The sequence below is a fragment of the Myotis brandtii genome, unplaced genomic scaffold (genome assembly GCF_000412655.1).
Source record: "Myotis brandtii unplaced genomic scaffold, ASM41265v1 scaffold1204, whole genome shotgun sequence".
NCBI lineage: Eukaryota > Metazoa > Chordata > Mammalia > Chiroptera > Vespertilionidae > Myotis > Myotis brandtii.
This window is the reverse complement of record NW_005354186.1, coordinates 509,177-524,164: the sequence shown is the minus strand read 5'-3', so window position 1 is coordinate 524,164 and position 14,988 is coordinate 509,177. Positions and strand designations below refer to the sequence as shown.

General features: G+C 55.5%; 1 protein-coding gene across 1 annotated transcript in view; it reads right to left on the bottom strand.

The window, feature by feature from the left end:
* Positions 1-13,757, bottom strand: part of PADI1 (peptidyl arginine deiminase, type I) — a 46,467-nt gene extending 32,710 nt beyond the window's left edge. The window contains exons 1-2 of the mRNA XM_005858730.2: positions 13,716-13,757; positions 13,172-13,321 (exon numbers count right to left, since the gene is read on the bottom strand). Of these exons, the coding sequence (XP_005858792.2) occupies positions 13,172-13,321; positions 13,716-13,720 (155 nt within the window). The 5' untranslated portion in view covers positions 13,721-13,757. The remainder of the gene's footprint in view (positions 1-13,171; positions 13,322-13,715) is intronic.
* Positions 13,758-14,988: the final 1,231 nt, after the last annotated feature.

Genomic DNA, 14,988 nt, shown 5'->3' with positions numbered 1-14,988 from the left:
ACCCTTTAATACAGTTCCTCATGTTGTGGTGACCCCCAACCATAAAATTATTTGCATTGCTACTTCATAACTGTAATTTTTCTACTGTTATGAATCGTAATGAAAATATCTGATATGCAGGATGTATTTTCATTGTTACAAATTGAGCGTAAATAAAGCATAGTGATTAATCACAAAAACAATATGCAATTATATATGTGTTTTCCTATGGTCTTAGGCGACCCCTGTGAAAGGGTCGTTCGACCCCCAAAGGGGTCATGACCCACAGGTTGAGAACCACTGGTTTAAGTAATAGAGCCCTTTCAGCAGACCTCCCTGGGAGCCCTAGACATCAGACAGCCCAAAGGGAGCTGGGGCTCTGGCCGGGCTCAGTGGTTAGAGCCTCAGCCCACGGACCAAAAGGTTCAATTCCCAGTCAAGGGCACGGACCTTAGTTGGGGGTTCACTCCCTACCCCCAGTCCGGGTGCCTGCATAAGGCAACCAATCTGTCTGTCTCTCTCCCTCCTCCTTCTCCCCCTCCCTTCTACTCTCTCTGAAAAGTAATGGAAAAAATGTCCTCAGGTGAGGATTTTTTTTAAAAAGGGGGAGATGGGGATGGGGCCAAGCCACAAAGTTCAATCCTCCATTTTCACAGCAACCCCGAGACTCCAGGAAGCAGAGACAGCAAACCTCTGGACACCCCCACCCCACCCCACCCCAAGGCTTCCTGCTCTCATGCTGCCACAGGAAATGCACTTGGCCGACCACCTCCACTATCATGGCCACTCCCCAGGATCGCTGGGCAGCCTCCTCAGGGGTCTCCCTCGGCCTAGGAGCCCTCTCCAGTCTGTTCCACGCTCAGCATATGTAAGTCATATTGTGTTGCTCCTTTACGTTCAAAAATAGTGGATCCCGTCACACTCAACTAAGTCCCCACAGTGATATACAATGTCCCTCCTGATGGGCTCCCTGCCACCTCCCGACCTCCTCCTCCCCACTCTGCACCCCTCCCCCTTGCCCACTCTGCTCCAGCCACACTGACCTTCCTGCTCTTCCATGAAACTGCCAGGCTGTCCTGCCCCAGGACCCTTGCACTGGCTGCTGCCTCTGCATAGAATGGTTCCCCCACAGGTATCCGCAAGGCTCCCTCCCTTACCCTCTTCAGGGATTGGCTTAAGTGTTATATTCTCACCCCATTTAATCTGCAGCTCACCCCACCTTCTCCCCCACCCTCCTGTTACTCTGCTGATCCTGACTCATTCAGTTGATTGTTGCCCATCTCTCCTGCTGGAAGGTCAGCTCCATGAGGGCAGGGAGTGTGGTCTATTTTGCTCAGCGCTGTAGCCCCAGCACCTATAACAGTGTCTGGCACGTGGTCGGTGCTCATAAGCCCTTGTTAAAGGCATGAATGGGTTCAGGTACCTCTACTCAGCAGGGAGACTCAGCCCATCTGTACCCAGGAGGGATCTAGAACTTGGCTGGTGCCAGTAGCAGGGCAACTTCTCCCCATCCACCTGGTACACCACATCCACCTGATACCCCAGGGCTCTGGGCTCCAGAAAGGGGGGTTGAGAAGCCCTCCATCTGCCAGCCCCCAGCTTGGGGCGTTCGTCTGCCAGGCCTCCATCCACTCCTCACACACCAACTGCTCCCAGCCACAGCGTAGGGCCTGGCCTTCCTGGGCCCTAGAGGAGGCGATGCTCTGCAAACTCCAGCCACAGGCACCCAGAGCGAGGCCAACAGGGCCTCAGAGGGTGCCTCTTGTCCTTCATCCCTGAATAAACCTGAACTGTGCACCCTCTTGCTGAGCACTACGCGAAGGCCCTGGGTTCCATGAGGTCCTGGGCCACGTGGAGCTCACGGCCTAGAGAGGAAGTCAGAGGAGGGAACCACTGCTTCTCCCTCCCTACACGTCAGGGCTCTCCATGGCCATCAGCAGGGCAGAGCCATCAGCCTCAAGGTCATCTCCCAAGATCAAGTCCACGTACATAGACTCCCTTGACTGCAAAGATGCCAGGGCCAGAGGGTTCCTTGGATATATCTTCCCACTTCCGTCCTTTCCTGGACCTCTGAGAACCCACCCAAATATTAAACGTTCTTGGGGATGGAACAGGCAGGCCTGGGAGTTTGGGTGAGTCCCAGGTTGCCCGCCGTGTGGTTGGCCTCGTCAGTTCTTCAATCTGGTCTCTTTGGCATAGGCCCAGACACAACCAAAACCCCAAGTGCAGCCCTAGCGTGCCAGGCAAAGTGATGGCCTTGAAATATCCCTTTAAATGAAAGGATCTACAGTCATTACCACCCGGGAGAGCCTGGCAGGGTAATTTCCTGATCTTGATCATCATTTCCAGGGTCATGCTGATGAGTCTGTGACCTCTCCCACCCTCTGCCCCCAGTGTCCTTCCCCCATCTTTGCGGGAGAAGGGGTAGAGAGGATGTGGGAGGGGCCATCTTTTGCATTCTTAAATATCCACTTCAAACACCCTCTTCTCTGTGGAGCAGGGTGTGGACTCTGTATGAAGTGTGGCCTCAAATCCCACCTCAATGTTCCTCCTCAGTCACATGGATGTAACCCAAAGAGCTACTTCCTGGGGCTGTTGGGGGAGTCCAGGAATTGATGTATTTAAAGTGTTTGGCACACAGTAGGTGCTTAATAAGTGTTAGGCACCATCATTGTCATTCCTGTAACTCTTCCCTCAACAGCCCAGCCCATGGGAGCCGGAGCCCGCGTCCTTTCCTCTGTCCCCACAGCACTGGTTCAGACCTTCCTGGGGCCCTTCAAGTCCGTCCTTGTTGGCCAGAGCAGCTCCCTGCCTGACTCACGCTGCCCACCCCTGCCCCCCCTGCCCAGAGCAGGCCCGGTGCACCAGGTCAGTAAAGAGGTACAAGGAGAATGGAGCCGGTTCTCAGAGAATCTCAGGAGAGCAGGCACGGAGGGTAGGACGGGGCATTGCAAATCCACAGCCATACCCACTTGCTTTGGCCCTCCTCAGCCATGAAATTATTTGCATTGCTACTTCATAACTGTAATTTTTCTACTGTTATGAATCGTAATGAAAATATCTGATATGCAGGATGTATTTTCATTGTTACAAATTGAGCGTAAATAAAGCATAGTGATTAATCACAAAAACAATATGCAATTATATATGTGTTTTCCTATGGTCTTAGGCGACCCCTGTGAAAGGGTCGTTCGACCCCCAAAGGGGTCGTGACTCACAGGTTGAGAACCGCTGGTTTAAGTAATAGAGCCCTTTCAGCAGACCTCCCTGGGAGCCCTAGACATCAGACAGCCCAAAGGGAGCTGGGGCTCTGGCCGGGCTCAGTGGTTAGAGCCTCAGCCCACGGACCAAAGGGTTCAATTCCCAGTCAAGGGCACGGACCTTAGTTGGGGGTTCACTCCCTACCCCCAGTCCGTGGGAGCCCTAGACATCAGACAGCCCAAAGGGAGCTGGCAAGGATCAGTGGTTAGAGCCTCAGCCCACGGACCAAAAGGTTCAATTCCCAGTCAAGGGCACGGACCTTAGTTGGGGGTTCACTCCCTACCCCCAGTCCGGGTGCCTGCATAAGGCAACCAATCTGTCTGTCTCTCTCCCTCCTCCTTCTCCCCCTCCCTTCTACTCTCTCTGAAAAGTAATGGAAAAAATGTCCTCAGGTGAGGATTTTTTTTAAAAAGGGGGAGATGGGGATGGGGCCAAGCCACAAAGTTCAATCCTCCATTTTCACAGCAACCCCGAGACTCCAGGAAGCAGAGACAGCAAACCTCTGGACACCCCCACCCCACCCCACCCCAAGGCTTCCTGCTCTCATGCTGCCACAGGAAATGCACTTGGCCGACCACCTCCACTATCATGGCCACTCCCCAGGATCGCTGGGCAGCCTCCTCAGGGGTCTCCCTCGGCCTAGGAGCCCTCTCCAGTCTGTTCCACGCTCAGCATATGCTCATGGTGCCACAGGAAATGCACTTGGCCGACCACCTCCACTATCATGGCCACTCCCTGGGATCGCTGGGCAGCCTCCTCACGGGTCTCCCTCGGCCTAGGAGCCCTCTCCAGTCTGTTCCACGCTCAGCATATGTAAGTCATATTGTGTTGCTCCTTTACGTTCAAAAATAGTGGATCCCGTCACACTCAACTAAGTCCCCACAGTGATATACAATGTCCCTCCTGATGGGCTCCCTGCCACCTCCCGACCTCCTCCTCCCCACTCTGCACCCCTCCCCCTTGCCCACTCTGCTCCAGCCACACTGACCTTCCTGCTCTTCCATGAAACTGCCAGGCTGTCCTGCCCCAGGACCCTTGCACTGGCTGCTGCCTCTGCATAGAATGGTTCCCCCACAGGTATCCGCAAGGCTCCCTCCCTTACCCTCTTCAGGGATTGGCTTAAGTGTTATATTCTCACCCCATTTAATCTGCAGCTCACCCCACCTTCTCCCCCACCCTCCTGTTACTCTGCTGATCCTGACTCATTCAGTTGATTGTTGCCCATCTCTCCTGCTGGAAGGTCAGCTCCATGAGGGCAGGGAGTGTGGTCTATTTTGCTCAGCGCTGTAGCCCCAGCACCTATAACAGTGTCTGGCACGTGGTCGGTGCTCATAAGCCCTTGTTAAAGGCATGAATGGGTTCAGGTACCTCTACTCAGCAGGGAGACTCAGCCCATCTGTACCCAGGAGGGATCTAGAACTTGGCTGGTGCCAGTACCAGGGCAACTTCTCCCCGTCCACCTGGTACACCACATCCACCTGATACCCCAGGGCTCTGGGCTCCAGAAAGGGGGGTTGAGAAGCCCTCCATCTGCCAGCCCCCAGCTTGGGGCGTTCGTCTGCCAGGCCTCCATCCACTCCTCACACACCAACTGCTCCCAGCCACAGCGTAGGGCCTGGCCTTCCTGGGCCCTAGAGGAGGCGATGCTCTGCAAACTCCAGCCACAGGCACCCAGAGCGAGGCCAACAGGGCCTCAGAGGGTGCCTCTTGTCCTTCATCCCTGAATAAACCTGAACTGTGCACCCTCTTGCTGAGCACTACGCGAAGGCCCTGGGTTCCATGAGGTCCTGGGCCACGTGGAGCTCACGGCCTAGAGAGGAAGTCAGAGGAGGGAACCACTGCTTCTCCCTCCCTACACGTCAGGGCTCTCCATGGCCATCAGCAGGGCAGAGCCATCAGCCTCAAGGTCATCTCCCAAGATCAAGTCCACGTACATAGACTCCCTTGACTGCAAAGATGCCAGGGCCAGAGGGTTCCTTGGATATATCTTCCCACTTCCGTCCTTTCCTGGACCTCTGAGAACCCACCCAAATATTAAACGTTCTTGGGGATGGAACAGGCAGGCCTGGGAGTTTGGGTGAGTCCCAGGTTGCCCGCCGTGTGGTTGGCCTCGTCAGTTCTTCAACCTGGTCTCTTTGGCATAGGCCCAGACACAACCAAAACCCCAAGTGCAGCCCTAGCGTGCCAGGCAAAGTGATGGCCTTGAAATATCCCTTTAAATGAAAGGATCTACAATCATTACCACCCGGGAGAGCCTGGCAGGGTAATTTTCCTGATCTTGATCATCATTTCCAGGGTCATGCTGATGAGTCTGTGACCTCTCCCACCCTCTGCCCCCAGTGCCCTTCCCCCATCTTTGCGGGAGAGGGGGTAGAGAGGATGTGGGAGGGGCCATCTTTTGCATTCTTAAATATCCACTTCAAACACCCTCTTCTCTGTGGAGCAGGGTGTGGACTCTGTATGAAGTGTGGCCTCAAATCCCACCTCAATGTTCCTCCTCAGTCACATGGATGTAACCCAAAGAGCTACTTCCTGGGGCTGTTGGGGGAGTCCAGGAATTGATGTATTTAAAGTGTTTGGCACACAGTAGGTGCTTAATAAGTGTTAGGCACCATCATTGTCATTCCTGTAACTCTTCCCTCAACAGCCCAGCCCATGGGAGCCGGAGCCCGCGTCCTTTCCTCTGTCCCCACAGCACTGGTTCGGACCTTCCTGGGGCCCTTCAAGTCCGTCCTTGTTGGCCAGAGCAGCTCCCTGCCTGACTCACACTGCCCGCCCCTGCCCCCCCTGCCCAGAGCAGGCCCGGTACACCAGGTCAGTAAAGAGGTACAAGGAGAATGGAGCCGGTTCTCAGAGAATCTCAGGAGAGCAGGCACGGAGGGTAGGACGGGGCATTGCAAATCCACAGCCATACCCACTTGCTTTGGCCCTCCTCAGCCATACCCACTTGCTTTGGCATAAGGAAAGCATGTTTCACGGGTAATGTGGGGGTGGGGTCTATTGGGGTGGTGTTTTCAAGCACTTACTCTATGTGCCAGGCACAAGCTCAATTTTTGATACCTATGACCTCACCCACACTTCACAACAACCCTCCCAGGTATGTGTTATTGTCCTCATTTGGCCGATGAAGAAATCTGAGCGGTTAAGGAACTCCCTAGGGTCAGAGAGATGAGGAAGCAGCTTATTTGTCTTCTCCTGCATGCTGTCCTGGCTGACATTGAAATGAGTGTGCGTGCCCCAAGCGTGCCCCCAGCGGGACCAGGAAATGTAGGAAGGAGAAAGGAAAATGTTCACACTGCAACACCAATTTCTGCTTAAGGATCCTTGGGATCTGATAGGAAGGCCTAAGGCAGGATGTAGGACACCAAGGCAGAAGAGCCATGTTCCTCCCTCCCATCCGCGCACCTGAGCCTCGCGGGAGTGAGGCCGTGCAGGCCAAGGGAACGGTGCTCCTGACTTGCGGGGCCCTGCCTGCCCCAGGAGAATGAGACTGTAGGGTATCTTCACAGGCCTTGCTCAGAAAGGACTCTCGAAGGTCACCCGGGTCAGCCCCTGCCCAGCATAGGACTCCAGGCTTGAACACTTCCCACAACAGGCAGCGCACTACCTAACACCCCTCTGTGCTTTGGAAAATCGAGTAATTAGAAAGCTTTTCCTTTTGCTTGGCTGGAACCTGCCTCTCAGAAGCTTCCACTCACTGGGCCTCTACAGGCCACACCTTATTTCAAGTTTACCATCTGGTTTCTAGGTAGAGGAGAGATATAGAGGTCATGGCAAAGTTCCTCCCATGCCATCCATCCTACCTGCCACTTAGACTTTACCAGCCCCTGGGGACAGAGCTTAGGGTCTGGTAGGGCCCCAGACCCCTGAACTAGGGTCTGGGCAGGGAGGTCAGAAAGGCACTGACCCAGCCTGCAGATGGGTGGGTGGGTAGCAAAGGACCAGTGTGCCTGGAGGGTTGCCCACGGCACTGTGCCAGGAAGAGGCAAGGGCAGGAGGGGAGAATAATGCAGAATTGAATGGAAAGGCTGAAGAGCAAGCCGGTGGGCAGCCGTGGCTCCTCTCCACACCTGGACGGCGGCCTGCAGGCCAGGAGCCCCCGAGGTGCCACCGCCCAGGTGTCCTGGACTTGAAGACCCCTGAACCGAAGCCACAAGAGATACCATGGGACCAGCCAGCAGGTCCCAGCAGGTGGGGTCAGCTCTGTGGGCCCTTGTGCCTGGAGCTGAGACTCACCATGGCCGACTGGCCCCACAGACTCCAGTCCTGAAGGATGGCAGCTCCCAGGGGCACATGGGTCGCTGTTAGTGCCGCCAGCTGCTCAACACTCATTTCCTGAGCACCTACTGTGCATAGGGCAGTGGACGGCAAACTGCGGCCCCTTGAGTGTGGCTCTTCCACAAAATACCACGTGCGGGCGTGCACGTACAGTGCGATTGAAACTTCGTGACCACACTCAAGGGCAGCAGAGGCGAACAGGGGCTGGGACCAGAACGCCCCTGAGCAAAGGCCCTGAATGGAGTCAGAGTCATGAATCACTTCTCCCCTCTCAGCCGGGTGTCCCATCTATAGAATGAAGGCAAGCCAGCCTGCGCTCTGGAATCGTGAAATCCCTCATCTGCAAAGTGGGGTCAAATTCACAGGCGAAGTTTATCGCCATCTAGGAAGTGGGGGGCGGGGGGAGATCCAGAGAAGCTAAGCGTTGGCCAAGTTCACACGGTCTGCGAGGACCAGCCTGACCCCGGCCGGTGGTGATGACTAAGACCTGTCCTGTTCTCAGCTGTCATCACGTGACTCTCATCTCCCTCCAGCCCCACGTCCCACCCCCACATCTCTGAGCATCAGGACCACTTGGCAGAGCTGAATAGCTGCTTAGAAGCACAGAGAGGGGCAGAGCAACGGAGAGGACAACACGTCACAGGGAAGGCATTCTGGGACCGAGGAGGAATCTCCATCGCCAGTGAGCGACACCCCCATTCCTTACATCTGGAATCTTCTCTCAGACCCTCCCGCCCACCCAGGGCAGAGGGGCGGGGTCTGGGGGGAGAAGAGAAAACTGGAGGGTGGAAGTGACAGGAGCTGGAAAGGGAAAGGAGAAGGTGAAGAATTGGGGTGATGCCAAGACTGGAAATGATAAGGGGGGGCACAGGGGAGCGGTGATGGGGCCAGAAGCGGGCGGGAAAGAGGGGCCGATAGGTCTGAAAATGGCGGGTGGCAGCAGGGGTCAGGGGTCAGGTAGCCCCCTGAGCCGAGGGGTGGCTGGCCACTGAGCCCTCCCTGATGAACAGTATTGCGCGTCCCAAGAACATACACTCTACATCCAGAGTCTACAGCTCACAGACCTCTTGTGGTCCCAGGGAACTTATGGGGGACCCTGGCCTCCTGTTTTCCAAGAACCCTCAATTTCAAGCATTAACACGTGCGATGGGATGGGATGCGGAACAGGATGGAGGGAGGAGGAGAGAAGGTCCTCACGAGGCGTGAAACCCGGGTCCCGGCCCGGCTGTCGGAACCTGCCAGTCACTGTGATTAATCCCGGCGTCAATCCCATAATTAAATTACCACGTGAAGAGCACAATTATGCCTCATTGCACTTCTGTGCAAGTTAAAAGCCTTCATTTATTCCTGGATTATTAAGGAATTACGGACATATTGGCCACAAGTTTCGAACTCTGTTCCGGCATTTTCTTGTTTTGAAATAAGGGAGCCCCAGAGAAGGCAGCTGCCTGGGTCCTCTCTCTGGCTCATCTGAGAGGTCCCATAGCGACCCCCCACCCTGCGCTCCTTGAATTCTAGTCTCGGATCCCAAGGGTCTCTTTTGTGTTGATGCTTTTGCAGGGCTGCAGGAGGCTTGGGGAAAGTTCCAGGAGAATACCCCTGTCCCCTACCCAGCCAGCCTTCTCCTCCTCCATCCCGAAGTAAATGTTCCCAGCTGTCATCATGGCCTCCTGGGCAGACAAGGAGGGCCAGGCTGGGCCACTGATGGATTCCCCATGTTGCCCAGCCCTCTTTTTTTGTATGCGTCCTCTGAGAGCCACCTCCAAGCAAGGATGTAGACAGCCAGGGAAGTCTGGCCAACCTGGGTCAGGGTGGTGAGCTAGCCCACTGGGGTGAGAGGTCAGGGTGGTGAGCTAGCCCACTGGGGTGAGGGGTCAGGGTGGTGAGCTAGCCTGCTGCAGGGAGGGGTGGGATCTGCAGCACATGCTACAGGGGAGCTCTAAGGTTTTCTTGGGCTGAGACACCCTGGGGCACACGATTACCCAAACACAAATATCTCTCCAAACCCCAGTCCACTCCGCACCTGGGGGAATGAATCACTTCCCGTGATGTCACCCCCACACACCCATCTCCGCGGGCTCTCCTGGAGGGTTCAGACTCCGGGCAGCTGAGGTGACGGCACCCCTCCTCTTCTGGGAGGCTCCCCCTTCCAGCAGCAAGGCTGGATAGAAACCCCTTGTGTGGCTCAGCTGGCCAGGCACCTAGCAAGGGGGTGGGGGAGCCCCAAGTTCATGATCAGGTGCAGCCCCTTCCTCCTGGCTGGCCAAGGCCTTGCAGTGAGCCTCAGGCTCCTCTTCAAACTCTCCCAGGTTGACAACACCATCCCCCTTTGTTCACCTCCCGTGACAATGCCGTGTCCCTCTCTGCACCCACAGCAGGCCTCGCCTGCAGGGAGTTCTCCAGGTCACTTTCAAACCAATCTGCTGCCGAAGAAGCTATGACCTTGTCACCACCAACACCGGGGAGAAGGTTCCTGGCGGGCTCTTTAGTGGAGGCCTCTCAGAGTGCTCACTCAGGACCCCGAAGCAACACCCCCTCCCAGAGACAAGCAGAGCCCGGCAGCTACGAGCATCCCAGGCAACATCCTCGTGCCCTCAGCGGGGCAGGGCCCGCACTGGAGCTGCTAAGGTGCTTCATGGTCCCAAAGGAGTCACAGTCAGCATCATCCTCTGTTCCCACCACACGCACCCTGACCTGTCCTCTGCCCCCCACGCTCTGAGGCATGATGGAAAGCACAGGAACTGGAGGACCCCACAGAGCCGTCACTGCTGTGAGCACTCTCCATGCACAGGGCCCTGTACATGCACGTCTCATATACCTTCCTCCTAACCCATGACGGTGCGTGCCATTGTTTCTCCATTTGTCAGATGAGGACACTGAGGCTCAGAGACGTGCAGCAGCTTGCCCGGGGGCACTCTGCCATGAATGGGGGGAGCGAGGACGAGAAGCCAAGTCTGTCCAGCTCCAAAGTCTGGGCACTTTATCTCCACACTGAACTGAAGAGTGGACGCAGCTTGACTCGGGGCTAAGAGAGGGCCAGTGACTTGGCCCAGGCCAGACAGCAGGTCAGTGGCCGAGTGGAAGGCTCCCAGAGGTCCCTGCATCTAACTCCGTCAGAGGTGACCTGGCTCCCAGTCAAATGCTCACCAAGGGCCTGAGGTTCTGAAATTACTTCCGGAAATAGCCACCCCATGGGATGAGAACAGGGGTCTGGAGTCGGGAAGACGGGGCCCACTAGGGACCTCTTCCCTCCCCTTGGTGTTAAAACAGCGTTGCCGGAGAAAGTACAGGGTGCCTCACTCAATTAGAATTTCAGCTGAACAGCAGATTTTTAAAAATACAAGCACGTCCCATGCAATATATTAGACGCCCTTTATCCTCAAGGGATACGTTCCAAGACCCACAGTGGACCCCCGAAACCGTGTGGGTGGTATTTCTACATACCATGTTTTGTCTTACACATACATACCTACGGTCAAGTTTAATTTATAAACTAAGCACAATAAGAGATGAACAGCAATCACTAATAATAAAATAGGACAATTACAACAAGATCCTGTAATAAAAGTGATCTGACTGTTGTGGCCTCTCCTCTCTCAAAATACCTTCCTGCACTGTGCTCACCCTTCCGTTTCTTGTGATGATGTGAGAGGACACGAGGCCTGCGTGATGAGATGCAAGGAGGTGGGTGCTGGACAAAGGGATGATTCACATCCCAGGCCGAATGGAACGGAGCGGCGTGGTATTTCATCACACTTCTCAGAATGGTGGCCAACTCAAAACATCCGAATTCTTTACTTCTAGAATTTTCCATTTAATATTTTCAGACCATGGTAGACCACAGCTAACTGAAACCGTGGAAAGCGAAACCTCAGATAAAGGGGAACTACTGTACTTTAAAAAAAAAAAAAAAAGTTGCTGTTTATCTGAAACGCAACCCTCACCAGGAGTCCTCTGTGTTCATTCGCTCAGTCTGGCAACCCCCTGAGTTAAAAGGGCAGGAGACGAGGGAATAAAGTACGGCATAGGGAATACAGTCATGATATCGTACGGAATAACTATGGATGGTGCAGATGGGCACTAGACTGATCCGGCTGGTCACTTCCTGAGTTCTATAAGTGTCTAACCACTACGCTGTACGCCTGAAACTAACATAATATTGCATGTCAACAATAACTGAAAAAAATGGACCCACTCGCCTTCCCAGGAGCATGTCTGCGCTTTTGCCTCCCCGCTCTGGCTCCCCCGCAGGAGTGCACCTCCTAAACTCTAAGGGACCCCAGGAGACTTGCAACCAGGGGAGCAATGGGCAGCAACAGCGGGTCCCCCGAGCCTGTCCCCAAGGCCCTTTTTCTCTGACTCTCCAGGGAGCTGACAGCAGCCCCGCCTTCGCTCCCTTCTTTCGCAAACATTCCTAGAGCCAAAGCAGCTCGGCCTCGTCTCTCTCCTGTGGCTTCTTCTACTCTAGGCCCTTCCTTGTCTCACTGTCTCCAGCTTTAATAAACATACTCTCAAAAGCAGAAAGAGGGGGGAATTGTGTAAAGGAGCAAGAGATAATGGGGTCTCTGCTGGCCACTTAGTTCTGAGAGAACCAACCCCACCGCAGGGCCCCCCCCGCCCCGTATGACTTAGAGGCACGGTCTGACCTCCAGGGTTCCTGGCTCTCCTTCCCCGGCCCTTCAATGGGGCCTCAGGCCGCTACGGAGAGAGGGCTGGCCTGGAGGGCTTGTGGGTCAGAGGCTCACCTGAGGCCCGGTGGGAAGCCGGGCCCGGCATTCATTCACCAGACTGGGAGAGCTCAGGTACTGAGGCCCAGGAGGGCCGTAGGAGCTCAGACCCCCACTGTGGAACAGCCCCAGCCCCCTCTAGGAGAGGGTTCCCGCTCGAGCCCCCATCTGCTGGGGCCCCAGCCCTATCCGTACAGCAAGATGGAATCCATAGCTCATCTGTCAGAGCTGGGAAGGCCACCAGGGATCCTCAAGTCTAACCCCATCAGTGGCCGGGTGGGGAACCTGAGGCTGCGCCAGGTCCCTGGGCCTGCCCCCACTGGGCAGAGCCAGGACAGGGAGGATTTGGGCCGGCAGAAGCTGCTGCTGCTGCTGCCCCTCAGATGTCATCGCTGCCACCATTACCCCCACCCCCATCGTGGCCATCACAAACCCCGGTCTTGTTGCAAGATCTTTTCTTTTTTTTAACTCATTAAATCAGCCCCTAATTAGTCCCTCCTGATGCCTATCACCCTGGTTAGCCTCCAAGGATCAAGTTGCCACACACCTCACCCCTCCACCTCAGAGAGGCGAATTGTTGGCAAGAAACTGAGGGACGCCCAGCCCTGTTCCCTGGTTTGAGCAATTCGTTCTGATGCTCCACGCAAGCTCCACACAGACCCCAGGACGCAGAGCCCACACCCCAAAGCCTGACCCCAGGGCTCAGAGCTGGAACCCTTGTCCAGGGGCTCGAGGCCAGGGTCCTGACCCTGCTGCCCACGAGCCAGGGCCCCAAGGTGGACCGGATACCCTGAACCTCCCTCCCAAGCTCTACAGCCAACCCCACCTGCTCGGCTGTCAAAACAGGTACCAGGTGCCCATCCCACACCCACCCATTGCCTCTACTCCTTCACTCTGCGGCCCGGCGAGCGCCTCTCGGGTCTCACCTGCGAACATCCACAAAGGTCTCGACTCCCACCACACACACCGCATGGGTGGGCTTCTTCAGGCTCAGCCGCACAGCCCTCTGCGAGGCCATCCTGCGCCCTGGCTCCCGACCTCCTCGCGCCCGGTGGCCCAGGTCCGCTCCCGGGCACCTGGGAGCCGGGAAGAAGTGTGAGTTCTGATGGAACTCGTGCTTTCCTCCTCCCTTTTAATTTCACCCTGAGACCTGATTAGCCTGCCTGAGCTAAGTCCCCACCTCCTGGCCCCACGCCCAGTCCTCCTCACTCAGGCCTGTCAATCCGGAGGCCTGGGGAGGAGGCCCCAAGGCTTCTCTGGAGGATGGAGAAGGGAGTTTCAGCTCGTGCCCCTGGTAGGGAGCTCAGCTGCCAACACAGGACTATCGAGCTCCCATCAGCCCCCGTCCCTATCCCCTGGCTCTGCCTCTCTCCTCAGACTCTTGGTGCCTGACCCCACACGTAAAGATGTCAGCGTCCTCGGAAGGCTGACTATGCACCACGCGCTGGCTAGGCAGTTTACAGATCTTACCTCATATGACAGGAGGTCAGGTAGCAAAAAAAGCCCTGTGAGGTCGGAATGCCTGGGCTCCAATCCGCTCTGCCTCTACAGCCTTGACCTTGGGTAGTTCACTTCTCTGCAGCTCCGGCTCCCCATGGAAGATGAAAGTTGTGGTAGGGGGATCGCATGAGCTATGTGTGAGAGGTTCAGTGCAGTGCCGGGCACCTAGCATTCAGTAAAAGAAATGCCAGCCCGACCTGGTATGGCTCAGTGGACAGAGCATCGGCCTGAAGACAGAAGGGTCCCACGTTCGATTCCAGTCAAGGGCACATGCCCAGGTTGCGGGCTCAATCCCCAGGAGGGGGCGTGCAGGAGGCAGCCGATCAATGATTCTCATTATTAATGTTTCTAGCTCTCTCTCTCTCCCTCTCCCTTTCTCTCTGAAATCAATAAAATATATTTTTTAAAGAAATGCCAGTAATTATCAGTAGTGTCTCCATTTCACAGGAGGAGAACCACAGCTGCAGGTCACACAGATAGTAAGCGGAAGAGCCAGAGTTTGCACCCAGGTCCCTCTGACTCCAGCACTTCCACCCCCACAATGTGAGGGTCGGCCCTCCTACCTCGACTCCAGAGGCGGCGCTCAGAGAAGGCGCTCAGAGCAATGGACTGGGGAGGGGTGATTCGTTTCTGAAAATCCCCTCATTTTAGCATTGGCAAGTGCTGGCTCCCGCCTGTGCTTGGGTGTTTATGGAATTTCATTCATTCATTTGACAGTCATTCATTGAGCGCCAGCTCTGTGTTAGGCACTCCTTAGGGTGATGGGGACACAGGCGCTGGGGATGGACAACACAGACCACAATCCCTGCTCTGACGGCATTTGTGTTCTAGAGACACAGACAGAGGGAATAGAACCTGCTTTGGCCATGCGTTAAAATTCAACTCTTCTCTAGTGAAGTGTGGTTGACGTTAGACGGTGCAGTGAAATTCTTCCAAGCAAAAGATGATGGTGGCTTGGTCCTGGGGACAACAGTGAAGGTGGTGAGAAGTGGTTGGATTCTTGGATGAGTGGATGGGTAGGTGAATGGGTGGATGGATGGGTGAATGGGTGGATGGGTGGGTGGATGGGTGGATGGGTGGGTGGATGGATGGATGGATGGATGAGTGAGTGGATAGATGGTTGGATGAGTGGATGGGTAGGTGAATGGGTGGATGGATGGGTGAATGGGTGGATGGGTGGGTGGATGGGTGGATGGGTGGGTGGATGGATGGATGGATGGATGAGTGAGTGGATAGATGGTTG